The sequence below is a fragment of the Crassostrea angulata genome, chromosome 9, assembly GCF_025612915.1.
Source record: "Crassostrea angulata isolate pt1a10 chromosome 9, ASM2561291v2, whole genome shotgun sequence".
NCBI classification, from domain to species: domain Eukaryota; kingdom Metazoa; phylum Mollusca; class Bivalvia; order Ostreida; family Ostreidae; genus Magallana; species Magallana angulata.
The window spans coordinates 6,096,780-6,122,466 of NC_069119.1; the positions used below are offsets into that span (position 1 = coordinate 6,096,780).

The following is a 25,687-nucleotide window of genomic DNA, read 5'->3' on the forward strand; positions in this document are numbered from 1 at the left end:
GGTAAATCAGGAAATAGTAAAAACTAAAAATTCCTTACGTGACGAAATTGCAGGACCTTTGGTAAAATTTGTAATACTCTGTTAGGAATTTGTTAAACATTTTCAGTTGATCAAATGGCAGAACTTCTTATGATAATTGCATTGGTGTATCAGGAAGTAGTAAAAAGAAAACAATCTTTAGTTGACCAAATGGCAGGACCTTTTGTGAAAATTGTAATGATGTATCAGAAAAGGGTAAACAGTTAAAATTCTTGACCAAATGGCAGAACGTTTTGTGGTAATTGTATTGCTGTTTACGAAAATTGCTAACGTTAACAATTCTTCAGTTGATCCAATGTCAGAAGCTATTGCAACAAGTTGTTTTGATTTATCAGAAAAAAGTAAAAAGTAACAATCCCAAAACTTCTTGTGATAACTGTATTGCTGTATCTAGAAATTGTTAAATTAAACATCTTCAGTAGATCAAATGTCAGAACTTCTTCTGAAAATCTTTTATTTGTGTATCAGAAAATGGTGAGAAAATGTTTTTCTTTAGTTGGCCATTACTAAGGCGAATTAAACAATTTTGATTGATCTATACTACATCAAATACGTTTTTTAAAGCTATTATAAGGCTGACACAAACCATACTCGGGTGTATGTATGTAGTCAATTAAATGAACTTTTTGCACTTAAAACTGTTTTAAAGAGTTGTCTGCCCTTTAGAAAAATTTTTAAAAAAAAATCATTTTCTGAAAATATGTATGGTTTACTATGAATTATTTTAGCATATTCGAAGAAAGTTTTTATGATAAGCATAGTGATTTTAGTAAAGAGAAGAAATTAGACTTGCTTAAGGAGAGTATAAAGCAGCTCGCGAAATGTGTACGTGAGGGAACCATTGAGAATTACTTCATTCCCAGAGACAATGTTCTACAGTCAGTCCCAGAGGAAGAAAGGCGATACGTTGTCAGGGAACTAGATGGTCTCTTACAATAATGGTGCTGAAATGTTACATGTTTTCGTTTATATCCAAACCACAAAATGTTCAAGTTAACTAATTCCTTTGACAAGTTTCATGTTCAGGAGAAGTTATGTATATTTTTTTATACATTCATAAGTATGTCTGGTGCATTATTATTAACCATTACACTAGATGGCCTGTAACATTGCATCAATTAACTTATTGATCGGTCTTTGTTACAACATTATTGTGTGTTAAGGTACTAAAGATTTTGTAAGGATACTGAATGAGACGCATAGCTCTGCTTAGGTAAAAGTGGCTCTGCATACACACATATTAAACCAATGGCTTTATTTCTAGGCATGTATATAATGGTACAATCAGTACCTTGTAAATTTGCAAATGTTGATGTATTTTTAAAATAACTGTTTGTTGGATTTTTTGTGAGATAGAGGAAAGCTGGCCCCTTTGTTCAGCGTTCCTGCTAAAGAGGCAAAATGGGTTGATATATATACATATATATATATATATATATAGATATAGATATAGATATAGATATATATATATATATATATATACATATATATAAATCAGAGACAATAGTGTTATGATATTGAATTTTACAATCTTGTCCTCATTTTGAACCGCTGATTGCGTTTAACTCTGATGTAATATGCAAGGAAAAATCAAGCATTTGTAAAGTAAATACAATTCTAAACAGCCTTTACAAAACAAATTTGCATGATATATTATCTGTAAAATGTGTCGCATATAGTTCGATGCATGGCTCTGGCATATGAGCAAAACTACTTAACACTGCAATATTTTGAATTATAACTTTGACTTAACATTACTCTTTCCAAGTATATGTAATTGTATCAATGTTTGTGAAGTTTTTATATGTGAGATCATATTTTCATTATTTTTTATTTTACCACTTATCAAACAAATAGATTAGAAATTTTGTTAAAAGATTGAAAACAGTATATTGATGAATGTAAAGTATAGATTACGAACTTAAGAGTAAACACTGTTCAAATATCAGAACTTAGTCCTTTTATTGTACGATCAAAACTATTGAATGTGAATACCATTTACATAGTGATCAGGTTTTATTGAAAGAGCATAATTCAAAAAAGAATATATTGCGGTTGTGCTTTGTCTTTTATTTCTATCTCTAAACATTTACTCTTATTTTTTTTGTTTTATTTGACATGGCATTTTGTATCTATTGTAAAAAATGTTTTACTAGGATATAGTAATTAGAACCCATATCTGTTGTCAATATCAATACACAGCTCATTATTTTTGACGATAACAATTTAGTTTTTTTTCTGGAAAGTAGATTGTTTTGTAGCATGATTTGTCAAAAGATTGTAAGTACCTTTGCATATAAAAAGATTATCTGATAATCCTTACTTTTTATCATTTAAAGCATAGATGGTGATGATGATGATGATGATGATGATGATGATGATGATGATGATGATGATGAAACTGTATGTATAAGCAAATTTCGTCCCATAGGGTAGCATTTAGGAATATATCGAGCCTATGTTGCAGGAGTAAATGATGGCATAATTCACAGAAAATATCATCAATATACAAAAATTCCAAAATCATCGATAACGGAATAAAGATATTAGAAATAATTTTAGATCACAGTTAAAAATGTTTGTTTCTTACCTTTACAAGGCCTAAATCCAACAAAATATCTAGTTAATGATTTGAAATGTTTACTTATGCTAACAAGAAATGTCTATTGTCAAGTTGTACATAAAACTTTTTTTGAAAATATATAGGGTTTGTCCTTTTACCATGCTTATAAAGTATACGAAGTTTAATAATCATGCCTGCGAGGGTTTTTTCTTTGAATATTTGCTTAAAAGGCTGAAATAGATACACATGCATACACGCACAGCAGAGATGCTATATCCCCTTCGCAAAAAGTTGCGCAAGGGGATAATAATAAAAAGTTATACGTTTCAATACTGGTTTGTTTAGTAAGTGTTATAGTCACTTTTACGATATCTGCAGCACTGCTCCCTTGCAAAGTAAATTGATATACTTTACCGAATTTTTAGTAGGCAGTAATTAAATGAGGTAATTGAAACAATTGATGTTACGTCATATTTCACCAAACGATTTTATTTTGCCCTGCAAAAGAGCAATACCAAAGCTACCCTGAAAGGGTCTATATTTACATATCCCAATTTCAGTGTCGTTGTCTGTGGTAAGTATACTAATCAAATTTGTAGCGTACTTGTAATGTCCAATCCATTCCATCAATGACGCAAATTACGTACCATGGGGCGCAAATAGGGTTTGTAATAATTATACTAAATGAAAATATAGTAAAACGGTCAATAATTTATTATTTAATCATACAATTACTGAAAATTATATAAAATATAATATGTAATCATTTTTTAAATGTTATTATGTGATAAATAAGGTCAATGTGTATGATAGCATTTATCATTAAACCCTTAAGGCTTTTTGGATTTGAAAACGTCCCGACCAAAATTATCAACTTACGATACTCAATCATTTATCTCTAATACGAATACAAATATTTTATTGGCACAAAAACAATTACAATAATTGGCAAAGGCCCAATATATGCATAAACAGAAGTATTGCTTTATTATATATCAGTAGGAAAGATATACATGTATAATTGGACTTCAATTTCCTTTGTATCATTCGACATCGAATTGTCAATTACATATTTACTACGTTCAATCAAATAAAAACACACGTTTTGCGAAAAAAAAACACCTTATATAACCTTAGTGTTGCCTTTTTCCAGGGTTATAACAAAAGGTGACACTGACAGAAAAACGGAGATTGTAGCTATCTTATGACTCACTCAGTGTTTTAAAAAAGTTTAAATAAATGAAAGTGAAAGTAGAAGACCTCTTTCCCGGAAAAGGATATCGATGTTGTACAGATTGACCCACATTAAGCCTTATTGGTGGCATGGGCAGCTAGATCGAGACCACATTCCACAATAGGTGTGTATACTATTTAACTATGATATAAACATATTGAGGTTAATGTGATAATGTGTGTCAAATGCCTTTATAGATAGATATGTCTGATAACGAAAAGTTAGTAAAACATATATTCGACAATAAACAAATTACTGTTGTGCATTTTTATTTAAAAGGTTTAATACATATGTCTTTATTTCGACAGTAGGTGACAAGTATCTAGTCTGTTGTACAAGTAGATAAATATATGTATAAAACGGGATGTATACCTTATTAATTTGTTTTATATTGTCGCAAAATATATTATTTTCTGATGTTGTTAAATGTTCTTTTCAAAGAAGCCACTGAGATGAGAACAAGGGTGGAAACATAGAAATGTTCAAACCCACTGTATATCATATCTATACATGTGTGCAATATGTTTAAACCAAAGAAGTTAGATATACAACTACTTGATAAATTCTGAGACACAGGCCGGTATAGATTTGGGAAGCAAATTGTCGTATCTAACATTTTGAAATAACTAGATGGAATGTCAATAATTGGATGTCAACACAATGCAATTTACCTTTTGACATAATTTGATGTTTATATTAAATACACAAACAAGATACGGCGCAGCGCTGGCAAGCAAAGCAAAAAGAAAGAGCTTAACCTACAGATTCATCAAGATTCATCAAGAATATTTTTATTAGTCTTCGTCCCATATTGCTCTCTTATGTTTTCTCCCGTGGTACTAAGCCAAAAGTGGCTAACATTTAATTCATATTTTACGGTGCCTTGAGGTTTGAATACAAGTTTTGAGTGCTGCACTTGCTTTGTTGGGACCCAAGAGATATTTTTTACTTTTTACATGTTTCCATTCCTTCATATTGATGTGACATACGTAGACAAATGATTCTATATTTTTAGGTATAACGTCACAGGGATCTTGCGCTACATTTCCCGAGATAAATTCAGAGGTGAATCAAATCGTGTACTAACAATTTAGTAGAACCTACCATACTTGCCTAAGTTGATGATTTTATTTTTTTATTTTTGGTTTAGGTATATATATATATATATATATATATATATATATATATATATATATATATATATATATATATATATATATATATATATATATCCAATTTAAAGCTAATTTTGCATGTATGTACATGTCAAGGAGTAGCTGATATATTTATATATTCTGAGCTACATTTGGGAACAAATTGGGAACAAACCAAGGCCTTTTGTGGAAATGACGCTGAGTTTATTGTGGTTCTTTAAGTAATAATGAAAAAAATGGTTTCCACAAGTACAGCTAGGTAATCTATAATCATATACAATTATAATATTACTAAAACACTTTCATTCTCTACATTAACTCATTAACTGTCAAATATAGATAAAAAAAAAACCTAAGAAATTTACATGTAAAAAACAATTATTACGTTCATATTTGGCGTTAAAACAATTTAAATATATGGGTTAGCTAACACTTGTTTTAAAAACCTTTAGTTTGCGGTAACAAACCCATGTCTTCACATGCTTGGGGTTCCTTGTTATAACGTCAAATATGGAAATTCATTAAGTACAGACACTTAGAGATCCCGATTACAGTGCTTTTACAATCAACGTTATTTACAGCCGTAGTGGGAATATATATCAAATTGAACAATATATGGCAGTATCCATTTACAATGTATCTCACTTTGTGAACTTTTCTGATCACCTGCTGTCTTTCGTCTGTGGGCTTCTTTTGATAAATTGTTTAGTGCATTGTCAAATCGTAAAATATCTGAGAATTTTGCAAGTTTTAAAATATTCTTAAAAAGTTCCTTGTATAAAGATTTCGAAAAAGAATGAATAATTATTGTTGTTCCGGGAAGGGATATGGCACATGGGCTTGTTATTTCCTTTAGCGACATGAAATGTTTGTTTAACAACGTCGTACTATATAAAAGTGGGCAATGGGTCGTTGTTTTATGTATCTTTCCCGTTCATTGGATCATTATTGTTTACAAAAAAAACATATTGCGATTTATAAAGCGTAAGTTATATAATATCGTAAAAGATAGGTAGAAATTAAATAATGCGTACGTTCTGTTTTAGTTTTTTTTTCCAGTTAACAGAACTGAAGGTGCTAGCACCATTACCACCAGTCTGCATATGTAAACCCATGGAAGACTTGAGCAATTTGAACTTAAAATTCAAGGAATTTTGTATGAATATTGACAGGGAACATCTTCTTGTAAAACCATCAAACGACAGACAAAAAATAAAGTTTGTCAATGAACAGAATACACGCTTATTTTGAATTATCACATTTATAATACATTCGCCAATAAGGCATGATGTTAATCTAGTATATATATTGTAGAAACTACTGTGGAACCATCATTGTTCGTGGGGGACCAATGTTCGAGCCCAGAAAATGTTGGCTTCCCACGAACATTGACCCCCACGAATAAAAGTGATTCCACAGTAATCCGGAAAGGAAAAATGTACGCACATATCATACAGTGTAAAAATTCTCGACAGTATGAATATTCCAAAGATATTTTATTTAGGACACCGGCGCTATGGTTATCAAATGTCCTATCTGCGGAAAAGACGATTTCAAGAATGAGAGAGGACTCAAAAGTCACAGAACATGGAAACATTCAAGTAGCCCAGACGACAGAGGATTGCAGCCATCCACTTCTGCACGAGTCCAGAGGGATAATGGAGCAAGACCCAAAAATAATATTTTAGGTCAAAAAGATCACTACGGTGATAAAGATATTATTAAGGATGTTGCAAGGGAGGTGCAGAGGGATTCACGCCAAAGGGGTTCTCAAGAAGAAATTCTGTTCAAAGTAAATTATACTTAAAGTAAAGTATATTCTTTAGATGTATTGATGACAAATTCTAATTCTTTTGCAATAATAGAATATAAATTCATTGTAGATTTATTGTTGAATTTCTTTTGCGTGGTAAAAGTCGTCTGTCGAATCATTCTAATATTTGATTAATTTCTTGATAAATTTGCATAACCTTTAATGGACATTATTTCATTTATAGGGTTTTTGTTGACAAAGAACACGAAAAACCAGTTTAACACACCCATTCATTCACTAATCCACCCGCTAAACGTAACCACGTGACTTCTCGTACGACTATCATACTATGGATCGTGAATGTAAACAAATGAACAATGGGGAATGAAAGCATGAAATGTTGAAATAAATTAACGCAAATATGATGAATAATTAACTAAAATAATTAAACCAGTGACATTCAGAACATGAAAAAGAATAAAGAGAAAAGAACAGTTGAAAAATCTATGCAATTTTTGTATATTATCAAACCATTAAATTGAAAAATGGGAAATCACACACCTACAAACATGGACCGGGGGCACAAATACTACGTATGTAATTAGAATGTAAAAAAAAGAATAAAAAACAAACAAACATAAAAAACCCAAAAAGTTCCTTATGAACCAGGAAACAAATAAAGTTCAGATAACAACAAGGTAAAAACAAAATAATACTGTATTTATCGTTAACAATTTTGACCAAATTGAAAATAAATTTAAAAACTAATCAATTATCTCCGAATTAAAAAAACAAATGAGGGTGTAAGCCGAGACATAAAAAACATTTATTTATTTCTCTGGTGGAAGCAAGTCTGTGTATTTTGTAAGAATTTTTTAAAACTAAGAAATCTTATGATTCTCTCTCTCTATCCGTCAGTTTTCTCTGTCTATCTGTCTGTTATTCTTTTTCTCTATCCCAATCTCTCAAATTTCTGTGATAACAGTTGATAACTAAATAACACTAAGTTCACAATGATGCGTGGTATGTGTATTCTTACTGCACTCGCCACAACGGTAGCACCGTTAAACATATTAATTTAGAAGAAGACAAAAAAGTGTAAAAATCTTTGTGATTTTGTTGCCCATGAAATATTAGCTTTTGAATGGACATTTGATGAAAACATTGCTTATCTTAAATATAGAAAAAAAAAACTAATAAATTTACATGTAAAAAAAATTTTTTCGTTCATATTTGGCGTTAAAACAATTTAAATATATGGGTTAGCTAACACTTGTTTTAAAAACCTTTAGTTTGCGGTAACAAACCCATTTCTTCACATGCTAGGGGTTCCTTGTTATAACGTCAAATATGGAAATTAATTAAGTACAGACACTTAGAGATCCCGATTACAGTGCTTTTCACAGGATGAATGACCATCTTTAAGTCCTCCTTAAAGATAGCTTAAAGGTGTTTAAAGGTAGCTTAAAGACGATCTTTAAGCCACCTTTAAGCTACCTTTAAGCTATATAGAGAGAGAGAGAGAGAGAGAGAGAGAGAGAGAGAGAGAGAGATTTTTTTCACCGATTAATTTATAATAGGAAACAAACATACTTTAATTAGTTTTATGCACCTATTAAGATACAGAGACTGCGCTCATCCCTACAATAATTTTGAAACCCCCAAAAAATTATAAAGAATTTTATAACGGCAATCTGTGTCCATCGGAGCGGTGCTGATGACAGCGATCTGTGTTTAATGGAGCGACGATTAAAACCGCCTGGAACACCCCCCCCCCCTTCCTTGGAAATTATATTATCACTCGGATGACCCCCTCCCATCTCTATAAAAGAGCTTTTGCAGTTAATATATGTTTTTATTGTTCAGCTTGATCAATATTAACTTAAAGGCCACTTAAAGACAATGTAAAGGCAGTGTAAAGAGAGCGTAAATGCCACTTAAAGATGCTTAAAGGTGGCTTAAAGGTGGCATAAAGGTGGCTTAAATAAGTTTGGACATTAAGGACCTATAAGCACTTGCTTAAAGGTGACTTAAAGGCTGCTTAAAGGTTGTATAGCCTTTAAGCTCCTTTAAGTCACCTTTAAGCCACCTTTAAGGACTTGCTTAAAGATGGTTTTTCGTCCTGTGTTTACAATCACCGTTATTTACAGCCGTAGTGGGAATATATATCAAATTGAACAATATATGGCAGTATCCATTTACAATGTATCTCACTTTGTGAACTTTTCTGATCACCTGCTGTCTTTCGTCTGTGGGCTTCTTTTGATAAATTGTTTAGTGCATTGCCAAATCGTAAAATATATGAGAAGTTTGCAAGTTTTAAAATATTCTTAAAAAGTTCCTTGTATAAAAATTTCGAAAAAGAATGAATGAATATTGTTGTTCCGGGAAGGGATATGGCACATGGGCTTGTTGTTTCCTTAAGCGACATGAAATGTTTGTTTAACAACGTCGTACTATATAAAAGTGGGCAATGGGTCGTTGTTTCATGTATCTTTCCCGTTCATTGGTCATTATTGTTTACAAAATAAACATTTTGCGATTTATAAAGCGTAAGTTATATAATATCGTAAAAGATAGGTAGAAATTAAATAATACGTCCGTTCTGTTTTAGTTTTTTTCCAGTTAACAGAACTGAAGGTGCTAGCACCATTACCACCAGCTGCATATGTAAACCCATGGAAGACTTGAGCAATTTGAACTTAAAATTCAAGGAATTTTGTATGAATATTGACAGGGAACAACTTCTTGTTGACCATCAAACGACAGACAAAAAATAAAGTTTGTCAATGAACAGAATACACGCTTATTTTGAAATAAATTATCACATTTAAAATACATTCGCCAATAAGGCATGATGTTGATCTAGTATATATATTGTAGAAACTACTGTGGAACCATCATTGTTTGAGGGGGACCAATGTTCATGGCTTTCGTGGGTAAATATTGCCCACGAAGTCACATCCCCACGAACCTATGCTCAATCCTTTGTTTGATATTGATGAAAATTATTCTGATTATACTACCGACGAAATTACGTCCCCCGAGCCCAGAAAATTTTGGCTTCCCATGAACATTGACCCCCACGAATAAAAGTGATTCCACAGTAATCCGGAAAGGAAAAATGTACGCACATATCATACAGTGTAAAAATTCTCGACAGTATGAATATTCCAAAGTTATTTTATTTAGGACACCGGCGCTATGGTTATCAAATGTCCTATCTGCGGAAAAGACGATTTCAAGAATGAGGGAGGACTCAAAAGTCACAGAACATGGAAACATTCAAGTAGCCCAGACGGCAGAGGATTGCAGCCATCCACTTCTGCACGAGTCCAGAGGGATAATGGAGCAAGACCCAAAAATAATATTTTAGGTCAAAAAGATCACTACGGTGATAAAGATATTATTAAGGATGTTGCAAGGGAGGTGCAGAGGGATTCACGCCAAAGGGGTTCTCAAGAAGAAATTCTGTTCAAAGTAAATTATACTTAAAGTAAAGTATATTCTTTAGATGTATATATGACAAATTCTATTTCTTTTGCAATAATAGAATATAAATTCATGGTGGATTTATTTTTTTAATTACTTTTGCAGGGTAAAAGTCTGTCCGATCATTCATATATTCGATTAATTTCTTGATAAATTTGCATAATCTGTGATGGACATTATTTCATTTATAGGGTTTTTGTTGACAAAGATCACGTCTATATGTATAAGTTAGTCATGCATAGTAAGGCAATTACATGTATCCCTCCCCATCTGATCATGAATTCCTATGATAACATGAACATGAATTGTCTTACCTTTTAAAACATTTTAATATATAATTCTCATTAAAAACAAAAATAATGGTAATAAAGCGGTATATCAAACTCGATATTGAATGGTCTGCCGTTTTAACATAAAAATTGTTGGACCACTACCCCACAACTTATCAATATTTGCCAAATTTCGGCAAGGGGGGGGGGGAGAATAAAGCAAGGATTACGCGACAAGACGGACTGGTTGCTTTTTTAAATGATACGTGCATCTACGGCTTAGGAGTTTACCAAAATAATTCTTTGCTGGGATTGAGGAAACATATGAATTGTTGGACCTTCTGACAGAAATTTTGTCTTTGGTGTTTGGCCTTTAGCAAGATTAATGTCTTCTAATTCTATATCATATGTTGTTTTTTTTGTCTCATGCCCAGACAATATTTGTATGATAGAGTAAATTAGAAGTTGACTTTCCGATATCTCTAAAGTTACGGAATTACATAAAAATTCATCATTTACTCGTTGTATCAAATATGATTTAGCAAATAATGGTGAATGCATTTAACACGCATTGTATTATATGATATTAGGATGGTGCAGGAGGAACAAGACCAAAAACGAGTCCAGCCAAGTATAAAGGTGACAAAAAAGATTTGCTCGTTATTTTCTAAACTAGTAAAAGAAATCGTACTCGAAGCGTTATGGTCACATTAAAGTATAAGCTATCTAAGAAGAACCAATACTTTCATCCAAACCTTCGGACACTTGGCAATTGCTTAACAGATTTTCAATCAAATATTAAACTAAACAAGGTTACGATGATTTATAGTTTTGGTCATTAATTAACCCCTTTCATGATAAAGTCAAGGAAAAAAATGATAACATACAAACAGTTACATTGTTTCTATTTTACTCAATAGAATTTCCAAAACAATGCAGAAAAACCGAGGAATCCGGCCGCAGACCTTTGTCATCAGCTTCTGGTAAGAAGTTATTTAGATTACGCACCAATGCTAGCAGACCTATTTTTGTATTCAGACCAAGAATATTTTATTGAAGAACTTTAGATAAAAAAAATAATAAATCACCCGCTTTGGCCTTCAACTCAAAATTCAGGTACATCGACGACGTATAGTCAATTGATGATTGTTACTTCTATGCTTACGTCGACTCGATATATTCCAGTGAACTTAAAATAAAAGATCCCACAGAATCTGCGTCATTTGTTTCATTTTTGGATATTTTTCTGGAAAGGGACATGCAAACCTTGCAACAAATATGATAAACGTGATGACTTCAATTTTTCCATTGTTAACTTACCTTACTTATATAGCAATATACCTTCATAACTTGCACATGGGTTTTTTTTTGGTTTCCCAGTTATTTCGATATGTAAGGACATGTTCTACGTATGAATAGTTTCTTAAGCGAAGACAGGTACTGACAAACAAGTTTATAAAACAGGGTTATCAACATTCGCGATTGGAGTCATCATTTCGTAAGTCGATTCAACGACCTCTTAAGCAAATACAATCTTTAATTGGGTCGCATCCTGATTGACATTTTTTTACTTATTGCAAGACCATATTTAATCGCCTAATTGTCTCGGATTTTTCCGTTTTCTCGATTAAGACAAAGAGCACACGGCGTCCAGTGGCCGGTCAACAGAGGATGCCCACTGAGGTTCCCTCCACCTGATCCTGCCTCTAGCTAATTTTTTAGAGGTCCGTGTTTACTCTGCTCCTGTTTGTATTTTTCGTTTGGACTTTTGATTTTTAATACTGTTCGTTATCACTACTTTTCATTAATACACTGTGAGCCAACTATTAAAGCGAAGACGTTTTTCGCGATTTTTCTGAGATGAAATGGTACATCGATTCATTGTCGCCACCAAGCCTTATTAACACCCGGGGTTTTTTTTCACCACTGTATGACAGATACTGGTTCGTGGCTAGAAATATTTGCAAAAATGGACTCTCGCGGTCCTCGCAAAAAAATTCTCGCTAGCGAATAAAAGTTCGTTTAACGGTCATTGACATCATTGCTTAACATGCAGGATGAAACATTCAGTCAACTGAAAGGTGCTTGAATGTTTATTAAAACATAAATAAATAGGTTGTTGATATTCGGTCATCGTTTCAGTACCTTCGGTAAAGTTTACTACAATATGACTGAATAAAAGGTTTAAGCCTTAAGTCATCATTCAAAATCTTCAATGACTGAATGGTAGAACTTTGTTTTTGTATTTATCATATTGGTTTTAATTGCCAAAAGATAGTAAAGGTTTCAAAATTCTTGCAGGTGGTAAGCTGTCGTGCCATGCTCCAGATTTTAAAAAATATGTGGATATGATAGAAGTTGGAATTAAACGTCCGAAGGAAGATAGCACATTTAGGACCAGCGAAGTAAACAAGTTCATAAATGCTTTAACAGACACGATGGAGAGAAGATCTGACATACCGATAACACTCTTAAAATCTGGGTCTTACTATGACAGAACCAAGGTAACTTTAAAACTGTAATGCCATCATTTTGGTCGATTTGAAAATCTACTTTTTACCAGTGTCTTATTAGGTGACAAGACTTCGAATCAAAGTAATATATAGTCAATACATGTCACCAATGACGCAAATGGCGGTACTTGCATATATATATGCATGAAATACAAATATATAAAAACAATGTGAACATTATCGTTGATGAAATGTTTAGATACTTTTTATTTGCTACATTTTATTTAAATAATATCATTCTTTGAATATTTTGAGATGATTAAACACGTTCGTAGCATGATCAAATTTATTTAAGTCAGAAAGGCTTTACGTTTGAATATTTAATATAACATTAATAAAGCCGGAAAAACTTGACACTATTAATGATTGAATGCAAGTATTTGTTTGTATGAAAAATATCAAAAGCATATAGACAAACCCAAAAAAGTTTAATTCGGCAAATAAAGACAAGTTATATCGTTGCCTTCTGTTAGATATCAAGCATGTTGCTAAAATCATTTGTTTGTATATAACTAAATTCATATGCAGTACAGGTATTCTATATTTCATATACTAATTAACGTAGTTTGTGAGAATTTAAAACTTGACTGTGTCAAATAGGTCTTGGGCATTGTATAATGGAAGAATATACATTAATCATACATTAAAATCCAAAGAAAACTTGGCGTATAGTACAAAACTCCAAGATTAAATAGTCGTCATAAAATATATAACCGTTTTACACGGATTAAAATATGAAATGCGTAAGTGAGCTACTTTTCGGTGAATCAAATTAACGATATGTATAGTATTAAAACAATTAAAAATCTTTGCAAAATAGCGTTTAAACAGTATATGCATATCAAAAATGTATTTCAATTTTTGTTTTTATGTATGACATTTATGTTTTTATTTATTCGTGGAACAGATCGACTACAACGATGAGTTTGATTTCATGTTTTATCCTGACATCAGAATGGAAGCAGATTTTACAAACTGTCCCCCCGGATATTGTAAAATTCGAAAAGGAGATACTGTAAACAAAGACCTAGACCCTTTCATTGATAGAAACGGGTACCTTGTTCCTGAATTGTACAAAGCCCATATGTTCGATATATTTGAAAAATGTCGGACTGATTCCAGTTTTAGACAAGGGAGGAGAACCAAAAGTAAGTGATCTACTGATCTTATTTTAGAGACCTCTCTCATAACGTGTTTGTGATTGAAATGCCTGTTCATATGCTAAGAACGCTCATAAGTGTTTTTCTTTAATTTAGCATCGTTAGCCGTGTGACTTAAGATAATGTTTTCAAAGTCAATCAAATTTTTAGGGTATGCATCAAGATTTGGTATAAAATTGTAAATAATTTATAGGTATTATCGATCTCTGCTTAACAAAACATATTATAACTCGGTTCAAGTGCATTAAACAACACTAATGCAGTTGATCGAATGAAACGTGCTTGAAGACTTGTTCAACTATAAGATAAAGTTCAGATCACTGAATGGAAAGTGCTAATCAGATAAGATTATGACTTATATTTCTAACTATATATGTTTGAAATTTCGATCGGCTCTCTGTTCATTTACACAAGAATACCATATAAAGCACATTTAATTCATCAATTATTATTATTATTACCTATTGTCGTAAATATTATTAATAAATAAATAAATTGATTATTAATTGATTAAACTTGCATCATTAGCTCACAAAAAAAGAGTCGGGGGAGGTCATGCTTAGCTACTAGTATACCCCCAGCGTCGGCGATCGGACCTGGCGAAAATTTTTGGTGTAGGTCATATATCTAAGTCATTGCTTGTCCTATCTTCACCACACTAACATGGACAATGCATCTTGACCTTCTCATGGACTTAAAAGACTTGGATGCTACATCTGGGTCCTGAATTTCAGATGTTTTTGGAGCAGGTTAAAGTTTTTGGTGCAGGTGCCCTTAGATAGCAATATCGTAGTAACTACTGGTCCTAACTTCACTAAACTTGGATGAATGGTGCGTCTTGTAATACTGATGCACAAAACAGGCTTGAATGCGGAATCTGATCCATAACTTTTGGATGCTAAAGGAGGTTAAGGTTTTTAGAGCTGGTTCAAGTTTTTGGAGCAAGTGCCATATAATGATTATATCTTAATTACTGCAGGTCTTAACTTCAACACACTTGCATGGATGGTGCATCATATGATACTGGTGCATCTGACTGGCTTATATGCTGAATCTGAGACATAGGTTTTGGATGCTAGATGAGGTTTTGTTTTTTGGAACAGGTCACATTTTTTTATAGATAATAGCGTGCATAGTTGATTAAACTATAATGTAGATGAATCGCACAGGTAGCTTCAGACGCAGAGCCTGATCTCCATTATCAAGAATGCTTAAAAAATCTCCATCTTACTCAAATCTGTTCGTTGTTAAAAAATATAACATGATTTCTATGATTTAGTATTGTATAATATGATATATAAAACAATAATATATATTACGATTAACTGTACGATATAATAACATATTAAATAAACCAATTCCATATTATAAAATATCGTATTATATGTATAATATGATATATAAAACAATATTATATATTACGATTAACTGTTCGATATAATAACATATTAAATAAACCAATTCCATATTATAAAATATCGTATTATACGATATTTTATCATATAATATCGTACCATGTGGTACAATAATATATACCGCAAAATCATATGTAATAGTATCATGTGATAAAATATTATGTAATACAATATCATATTACAAACTATTTTATCATAATACTCAATGCTATACATAACAATATCATGATGCAATATCATATCATATAATATAAAACAATTGATTAAATATTATATCGTATCATATGTAACAGTATCATGTTATAAAATAATATATTATACAATATCATATTATACAATATTAAACAATATTGCATCATAATATTCAATACTATACATAACAATATCATTATACAATATCCCATGATAATATAAAAGAAAACCCAAAATCATATCATATAACGTTACACCATATACGAAGGTCAATCAAAAATACGAAGACTTTTGTCATAGCTATGTTACTTAACGTCATATCATTACTAAATTTGGTAGATATAATTTTGCATTAGTTTCAAACAATTTGCAAAAAAAAAAATAAAAATGTCTTTTATTTCCAAGAATTATTTAGAATCTAATCTTGCAAAACTGAGGTCACGACATACGGTCAGAATTTGTGTTACGTCAACAATTAACCGTATAATGTTGAAAGTAATATCTCTAAAAATTAGGCTGAAAACCAAATAATATTGAAACATAAAATTAAGTTTTGTCTTGGTATTCTATGTTCCAAATAATTGCGGGATATATTGTTTTGTCGAACAGATATGTCACTAAAGACAGATAGTTCTCTTAAGAATTGACTAAAAACATCGACGTCGCCGGACGTCACGGCGCATCGAGAAGTACAAACAAAATGAATTTAACTCGAGAAAAAGTCGATTCAAGGTGTAAAAATGCTCAGTGGCGCAACAAATAAGTCAACAACTATTTGCAAGTTTGTGTTTAACTGAAATAAATTTTGTGGGGGTGGTGATAATTGTATTTTGAATATACAACAGTCCGAAAGAGAGTAGAATATCTGTGAAAATTTGCTCAAAATATAAGTAAAGTCAACCGACGATCAGGGTTATCCTTACTGTATACTAAGCGATACACGGTTAGAAAATGAAAACTTTGAAGAACTAACTTATGATTCTCGAACAAATGTGTGCAAATAAGATGTTAAGTGGTTCAGTGCCATTTTGAATTGTAAGGAGAAAGGCACAAGAGACTAAGCGTGATATATAGATTGGGTATATCTATAAACTGTGCGTGTTTAATCTTGACGTCATGTTTTGAACGTTACCGTGCGCCGTGGTGACAAAACATGTTTTTAAAGAGGTATAACAAAAAGACCGTTTCATCAAACTTTGACTAAAACTTTGCATATCAATAACATAAGTGTTGGTGCACAGATTAATCTTTAATTTCATTAAAAATATATGATAGACAGCCACATTGTCTTCGTATTGTTTTGATTGACCATCGTAACCTATGATATACTATTATACAAATATTGACCGGGGTTAAGGGCAAAATTGATAATATAAGCCCCCGAGGGACGAAATATTACCTGGCATGAAGCGGAGGGAAATATTTTCGTCCAAAGGGGGCTAATATAATCAATGTTGCCCGAAAACACAGTCAGCATTTGTTTGTTATGAAAAAATAAACCAAAATTTTAGAAAGTAATTGAAAACTAATCGCCGTAATTGTCTCAGCTCGACAAAGAATTCACGAATTCAATTTTGTGCAAACAGATGTTCTACCTGATTTTACTTCACAGTATAATTCGCAAATCCTTAAATCCGTTATGATAGCAAACCGTCGCATTGCGCGTGCGTTGTTTATTTGCCTTGATTGACTGTCTTTTACGACGTCACTTTGTTTCAGTGTCACGAAGAGTTATTTACGTTATCGTTTACGAATTAATAAATCAGAGGCGATTAATTGAAATAGAGGGAATATTCTCTCGATATTATTCTAAGCAGGTTAATATTATACAAATATTGACTGGGGTTGAGGGCAACATTGATTATATTAGCCCCCGAGGGACGAAATATTGCCCGACGCAAGCGAAGGACATTAGAAAAATAAGGATCAATCTAAGAGATTTTGTATTAAAGAATGGATATGAAATATGTGTTATTCAGTTAATATGATTCAAGTGTGTTTTAAGTCATTTTTGGGAATCGTTATAACAACAGTGATGCAAGTTTATCAAACCATGCTTAGTCAAGCATCGTGTAAATTGTAGTTTAACATGCACCAATCTATAGTTAAAGTTTAACACAGGTCAACACAGCCAATTTTATGTAAAAAAAAGTTTTCTGCGAATTCTATGTAATTAAAATTGTGTCTTATTTGATGGATAGACCCATTTCCTTTTTTTTTTTAAATCAAACACAGAGATATAAATGCAACTCAAAAATATGATTAAAGAAAACAAAATCCCAATAGACAAAAGACGCACACAAACGAAGAATTAATCAAAATGCAATAATGATACAGTGCTTTACACAAAATTAATACTTCTATCAAAACATTTTTTCGTAATAACTCTTTTCAGTGTGACCATTCTGCATAATTAAAAGCAATATTTGAAGAAGTAAGTTTGCTAAATTAAAAATACTGACAACAAATCCTGATCAAGCTGAAATCGCATTTGAGGTGCAAAAAGGTGAAATTTAATTGGCTATAACTCAGAAGGATAAACACTGAACCCCCATTATCTTTGAATTTTTAAAGTATGTTTTGTCTACAGATTTTAATGATATACTTCTTAAGAAAGTATTGATACAAGAACATTGAGGAGTGGGATACCCTAACATTTAGTAGTTTTACTATGAAAAAGGACACCTTCCACTAATTACTGGTTATACATGTATAGTCAAAAGTAATCATGATTAGCAGAAGGAAAAGTAATCTAATATAATTATTTCTAAAATTTAAAGGTGGATGTTATTAGCTTGTGAATGATTACTTTTGAAGGGACTTGGACACGATTCGAAATCAAAAATTTCATTTTTATTTCTTGTGTATAAAATGGTATACTGGTGCATTTTAAATGATTTACAAAAATATTGAATGTTAAAGTTACGAGCGAGATACGGAGGTAAGAATTGGCTGTTATGTAAACAAAGCTCGAGTCTTATAGTTGTTTACAACATATGTAATATAAAGAATTACTATTTCTTAGACAAAATGACATGTAAAAACAATTTGAACTAATTCAGTATCTTCATAAATACTATTATCAACAAAAGAAAGATACATTTGATTGAAACTAACACCAATACAACACATATGTAAAAAATGACAATATTCGAGCTCTGTTTACAAAACAAAGAATTATGAACTCTGTAACGTGCTTATAACGGGATATTTGACTTTCATATTTTGGCATAGCATAATGAACTTCTATATTTATCAGTATAAACATTGAAAATGGAAAAATAAAATTTTTAAATTATAAGTCAAATCGTGTCCAAGTCTCTTTAAAATCCAAAATTATTGTAATTTAATTGTTACTATTGAAAATAATTGACATCATTCCTCCTTCAAGGGAAAGTTTAGTAACAAGATTTCTTTAAAAAAATCAAAACTAACATTTCTTAAATTAAGAGTATTCATAATTACTTATGAAGTTGACAGAAAAAAAATATTAATGGGGTAGGCATCATTTTTAATGATCATACGATTTAAGCTAACAGGAAAGAAAAAAAAATGATCTTCTCATGTATATCTACGATCTAAGTAGATAAAAACCCAAGGACATAGTCTGTTTTGAAAATGTATTATTGCGTCCAAATTCACAATATTAATACTTGTGTGCGTAAATCGATTAACTTTAACTCACATGTTGTAGTGAAAGCTCGGAAACCTGAGAGTCCAGCATACACCTTACTGTTCAGTTTAGGAATTCGCGGTAAAGCACCTATCGACATTGATCTGGTTCCGGCAATTAGAATTGATGGCTGGCCAAAAACTGCAAGAAAAGTCAAGTCTGGGACATGGATAGACGATAACGCGGCTAAAAAAGCTATGCAATGTTTTTATCTCGTTACCAAGAGATATCCTGAAGGTATAAACTTATAACTTACATTTTCGGTCCCTAATATGAAGACCCTAATCTAAATGGATAAGGAATTAAAGACATCGACATAACTGACTGGAAGATATTTGATATTTTCAACTTCAGTGGGCCGAATTTAGTTTTCACTGAGCATGATTTGCACATTCTGCTTAATTTAGCGTATTTCAACGTTTCCTTTTAATAACAAAATTTGGATGAAAATATTAAGATTTTGAAAGGAACATTTTACTGCTAAACGATTTTTCCGTTGTTTGGTAAGGTGAGCGTTGCTACTGTGCTTTTATGACGTTATTATCAAATATTTACATCAAACTTATTTCCCCCTGTAACACTGCAAATCTGATATAAATATAATCCTCTTTCGTTATTAGCAGTACCGATCAAACTTACCTAACAGAAGGTAGACCCCAACCAAACCCTGGGTTTTTACTTTCGAGGTTTACTGTGGGTTTACTTAATGTTTACCAAAGTGGACCCAGAGTAAATTCAGAGTACATCCAAAGTAAACCCAGAGCGGAGACAGACAGTAAACTGCGATCAGAAGTATATTGCTGAAAGCCGACGCTACATGTGTATTTGGAATATACAGGGGGCAGTAACATCATGGTAAGATAAAAGACCGGTCTGATGTACACTTCAGTACGTGGAGTGGACGCTAAAAGCAAACCCCGTGTAAACTTAAAGTAAACTCAAAGTCGACGCACATTTCCAAAAAACAGATCCAGAGTAAACCCCAAGTAAACCCCGACAGTAAATGTGGGGTTTAGTTGTTGGGGTCTGCTCTGGTGTTAGGTTGAGTCTGATTGGTACTGTATCTACAAATATAGCTAGCTCACCAAGCATACAAAAGAACTTGCGACAAAGTCGTAAATTTTTTCACTCTCGTGGAATTTAAATAAGACCATTATCAATTTTACCCTTATTTTGATATCTACAATGATTTTTTCAGCCATTCAAAATTGATTGACTTATAAATAATAAGCATTTATTTAGTCGTACAATTCTTTAAAAAATTGCAAATTCTATTGTAAAATACAGCCCTGATATCATACTTTCGCTAAGTTTTAATTGATGAAAAAAAAAAAATAAACAGTTAAATAAATGTGATTTATTAATTCATTTTTATAGCAAAGTTATACATATCGCATGAAAGAATGGAACATAAAATCGTGCTACTTATTGCGTTGTGCACTTATTTGTCAACATAATTCGACTATTCAAATGGCTATCCCTGTAATTGTGCATTGCTCATAGATAAGAAAGAAGTTTTGAAAAATTAATCATAACAGTGGAAAGGGAATAGGGGTAAAGAATGTAAATATAAACATATGTTATTTAATTTGTATGCACACACTGTTGACGTTATGAGACCACATCTGTAAAAATAATTCAATATTAAATGAAGCTGTACATGAGTGCATTATAAGGAATCAAAATAAAAAAAAAATTAAAAGGACTAAGTGCGGTTTTATGCATTTTTGCCCCCAAAATCAGAGTTTTAGATAGAGCTTTAAAAATAAGGTGAGAGATAGTTAAAATCATATTAGAAATAAAAGTGTATAAGGTTATCACCACAGTGACGTCATATTGTAGAAATGACGTCATGAAGATTGCATTATTTTGATAAATTGATGTTTTGTGGCAAAATATGGGTGTTTTCCGATGGTTTTTCGACTGAAAAACATCGAGCGCAGGCTTGCTCAAGTACCATTTTTTAGTATAATGTGTATTACTATCTGAAGAAAAGCATATGTTAAAATCGCACTTGAGCAGACCTGCGCTCTATACTTCCGAATGCAAAATATAAAGCAAAAATGAGAATATTTTCATTTGTTTGCAAATTTGCGGGAATTAGTTCATTAAGGTGACGTCATAGATAAACAGCAAATGAGCAATGATGACTAATATTAAGATTTATGTTATAGGCATCCTCTATACAATGATTTGTGAAGATTTTATTTTTATACGATACTATTTAAAAATTGGTTGAAATCGGGGGCAGATATTTGACCATACCGCACATAGTCCTTTCACGCAAATATAATACTATCCTAAACATTATTTTTCTTACATTTATTGAAACCATTTTACCAATCTATATTTTTAATGCGCCAAATTAATAGCAACGGTTAGTGCATTTTGTTGTTTCAATAAACTACACTTAAACCCAGACAGTAGAGTTTATTATTCAATATATAAGATTGAAAATCGTTTTACTAATTGCATAATCCAATTTGAGGAAAATCGCTACTAGAGTTTTTGAAATGCGGAAATTGACAATTTCCTTTATATTCCTATAATAAATGTACCTGTATTTTGTAAAGTCCCATAAAATGAACCATATGGTAAATTTTCTCCATGCTCTGCAAGTATACAAAGTAAGTGTAAATTACATATGGTTAAAAAATAGAGAGTTTTGCTCTTGCAGTTGTTCCTCATAATAACGACCATATTGACCTACTACAAAGCAAAAAAAACAACTAAAAAATAATAAAAATTTAAAAAAAGCAAAGAAGGAAAAAGTTTCTGATTTTTATATTAACTGCATTCAATCCGTTCCTTTTAATGACTTGTGTTATATTTCAAAATTTTCTTTAGATCACCCAGACGTCTGCCTGCTATGGAGGGTTTCCTTTTCACACGCAGAAAAAGAACTTATTCTTCATGCTAACAAGTCAGACAATGGTTGCCGGAAGGATATATTAAAAATTCTGAAGAAAATAAAGGAAGATATAAAGGAAAACATTAAATTAAAAACTCCAGTGGAAATGAACAAATTTTGCAGTTACCATCTAAAAATGTTTATTCTAGAGTTCTTTGACAAGCAAAGGAATTTTAGTAAGGAAAACAAATATCACTTGGTTAAAGAATGCATAAAGCAGCTCGCAAAATGTGTACGTAACGGAACTATTAAGAATTACTTCATTCCCAGAGACAATGTACTACAGTCAGTCCCAGAGGAAGAAAGGCTGTACGTTATTAGGGAACTAGAGGATCTTATACAGCGAATGGTCTAGTGATCTGTCTTTATTGCGACATTGTCGCAAGTTGATGTACTTTAGGTTTGTCTGGGTTAAACACTTATCAATCTATTTGGTAAAGTGTTCCTATATACGCATATTTCAAACTATCGACTAATTTTCTATGCCTGTGTATAATTGACTATCTTCTAATTTGCAAACGATTAATTTTCATTTAAAACAATCCCCTTTAATTATATTTCTTCTGAGAGAGAGGGACACATTTTCTCTCGGTTATTCAAATCCTATACCATTGTTCGTATATTTTGATGTTTTGCATTAACATATAAGCAAAACTACTAAATACTGTCATTTAACAGCAATTTTTAAGCCATCATCTTTAGGTTAACATTATTCTTTTCATATGCATGTAATTATTACCATTCTTTTTAAGCTTATACACATGAGATCATATTATTCTTATAATCTTTAAAAATATTATTGAACAAATAGATCGTTAATTTTGTTTAAATATCTAAACTGTGTACTGATTATTGCTTGATGGATCAAATAAATAGTAACCAAATATCAAATCTCGATCATCATTTATCATATGATCAAAATAATTGATTTTTTTTTAAAATTTGCATGGTTCAAATTTTATATAAAGAATAATATCATTGTTTTTATAACAATGCTGTTACACGGTTTGTTAGTTAGACAATGCCAATTTTTGAGTATCTTGATCCACATTTCGAAACGTTACGCTGTGTTAGTTTTTAACCTAGTAAGTTAACTTTTAGAGCATTCAGTGACATCATGGACTTCAGTAAATATGTTGATTATTATAAAATTTTATCACATGTTTATCTCAATATACGGTGGATATCAGTCATGGGATAAAGAACTATATATGATATGAATCAAATTTTCCCCCATAAATTTTTTTAAGTGTTTCGGGTAATATAAAATGTTCTGATTTTTTTCTTAGAAAAGTTGATATAAAATATATTTTTCACCTATTTATTTGATTTATTTGCACTCAGAAGTGACGCTATTTCTATAATTCAATCAAAATCGGTCAAGAATTGACATTTTTCCTATCTTTTTACGAATGGGAAAATAAAGCGCATGCTTGAATAAGGAAAATTTTGTTTATCATCTATTAGTCTTGGCTAGATACATCTCTGATTAAAATAGTTTGTTTGTTCAAGCATGCGCTCTATGTTTTCTGAAAGAAAAAAAAAACTGTAAGAAAACAGGCTGCTTTATGATAAAAATGCAGAAATGGCGGGAAAAGGTTGTCTTTACGATGTCATATTTCTAAATTGTGGGCCCTTGAGTCAAAATGAATATTATATATGAACTTCACATATATATCTGTACAAATAAAACAAAGTATAACTGCAGTAAAACGATGATGTTTATTTTAGGGGGCCATTTTAGGCCCATATCATGTATAGTCCTTTTTAATATCACAATGTATGTTCTTAGTGCTTATAAATTTGTTACCAAAAAATAAACATCTTTAAAATCCTTTGCCACCAAAACCTTTAGGCGAGAAAAGCCGTTGCTTGTATGGAAACATCACAATGTAGAAAAGATTCAAGTTTTTTGAAATTATCATCCACAGGGGTAGAATGGGGCCAAAACAGGGGTTCAAATTTTACATCTACATTGGTAAAGAAAAAAGGTCTTCTAAAAAAAGCATTTCGCCAAAAAGATGAATTTGTGTGGAAGCCGTAAGGTTTGAACAAAATTTAATCTTGAATTGATTTTTTTACATAGAACACAAAAATCAACATTATGAGTAGTCATGCACAATTCATTTTTTAAAGTATATTTACAAACAATAAACATAAAGAAAGCCTACACGATGAATAAATGATACAAAGTATTTTTTTTAATTTAAATTTTGTTGACCATACACATTTGGCATATTTTGATATGATGGCGTAGCCAATTTAAGACTTTAAAAACCGACTAGAGACAAAGCTCTTTGTATAAAGATATAGGTAATTATCAGATCTTAAGGTAAAGTATCAGATTTTTTTTCATTGAATTTACTTTTTTGTAACGCGCCTTCTGATTAGCTGAAAAGCTTGTGCATTTTATGAAAACTGTTGCCTACGTCACAGTAAAACTAACATCGAAAACGTTTCAAACATAATGAATTTACGTTCGGTTCGTATAGGTTATATTTAAAAACATTTTAAAGGTCAAACCCACCTTAAGGTTCTCTAATCCTCAAGTACCAAGAATTGAAAGTGTAAATTTTAAAGCAAACGGCATTTTACTGTCTCATACTTATGATATTAATATTTAATGAAGCATTTATATATATTGTTTTCACGCGTTTATCAAAAATAATGCATTATCAACCATATAGACTTATATAAGGAAAAAGAAGGTTCTGCTAATTTGTATTCAGTAGAGTATGATTACACTTGATTGCTGCACATAAAAACAATCAGTAGATATGAATATGTAAAATAAATAAACAAAAATGTGCTGTATCCAGTATTATAATCATGGAAATAAAAGAAAATATCTTTACAACATGTATGAGAAAGAGTTATCTTTCTTTCAAAAAGTCAACAACAGATGTAATAATGTTCCTGCGCTTTGTTAGCCTTGGTTTTCCATGACAACATTCACTCAGTACATTTTGTACACCATCTTCTTTGGTACGCTAACTGCAAATGATGCATTGAAAGGCCAGGGAGAGACATCCTTTTCACCATGGTCTCAGACACTGTTTTGTTTGTTAGCAAGGGCATCAAAGTTTGCAAGTTAGATTTAGAGTCTTCCATCTGGAGTACAGCTTGCATAATATAATCCATACTGAAAGTATAGTTCAAAATATAGGAATATGGACTGTGATGTTCGACAAGTTTCTGTAGATATGTACAGTCTTCAACTGCATCATGTGCCTCAAATGTACAGCCTGGAATTTTTAGCACAAGGGTCTCCAGAGTTCATTTTGTAGTATTACAAGATGCATGATTCTTCAACATAGGC

The 25,687-nt window shown here is 31.6% G+C and overlaps 1 protein-coding gene across 2 annotated transcripts; it reads left to right on the forward strand.

Annotated features, from left to right (window-relative positions):
* The first annotated feature begins 3,491 nt into the window (after nucleotides 1-3,491).
* On the forward strand, nucleotides 3,492-23,245 carry LOC128162095 (cyclic GMP-AMP synthase-like). Of its 2 annotated transcripts, XM_052825292.1 has the most exons (9): nucleotides 3,492-3,960; nucleotides 6,495-6,782; nucleotides 9,936-10,223; nucleotides 11,095-11,143; nucleotides 11,425-11,487; nucleotides 12,806-13,008; nucleotides 13,925-14,165; nucleotides 19,479-19,694; nucleotides 22,305-23,245. In XM_052825292.1, the coding sequence occupies exons 2-9, from the start codon at nucleotides 6,507-6,509 to the stop codon at nucleotides 22,721-22,723; spliced, it is 1,755 nt and encodes a 584-aa protein (XP_052681252.1). In that variant the 5' UTR covers nucleotides 3,492-3,960; nucleotides 6,495-6,506; the 3' UTR covers nucleotides 22,724-23,245. The 2 variants fall into 2 exon arrangements, with proteins under 2 accessions (XP_052681252.1, XP_052681253.1); XM_052825293.1 differs by lacking the exon at nucleotides 11,425-11,487.
* Nucleotides 23,246-25,687: the final 2,442 nt, after the last annotated feature.

Bases quoted from the DNA above. Each gene is read 5' to 3' on its own strand.
- LOC128162095 (XM_052825292.1), top strand. From the start codon at position 6,507: ATGGTTATCAAATGTCCTATCTGCGGAAAAGACGATTTCAAGAATGAG. The intron at 6,783-9,935 runs GTAAATTATACT...TATTTTATTTAG, and splicing joins AAGAAGAAATTCTGTTCAAA to GACACCGGCGCTATGGTTAT. The intron at 10,224-11,094 runs GTAAATTATACT...ATATGATATTAG, and splicing joins AAGAAGAAATTCTGTTCAAA to GATGGTGCAGGAGGAACAAG.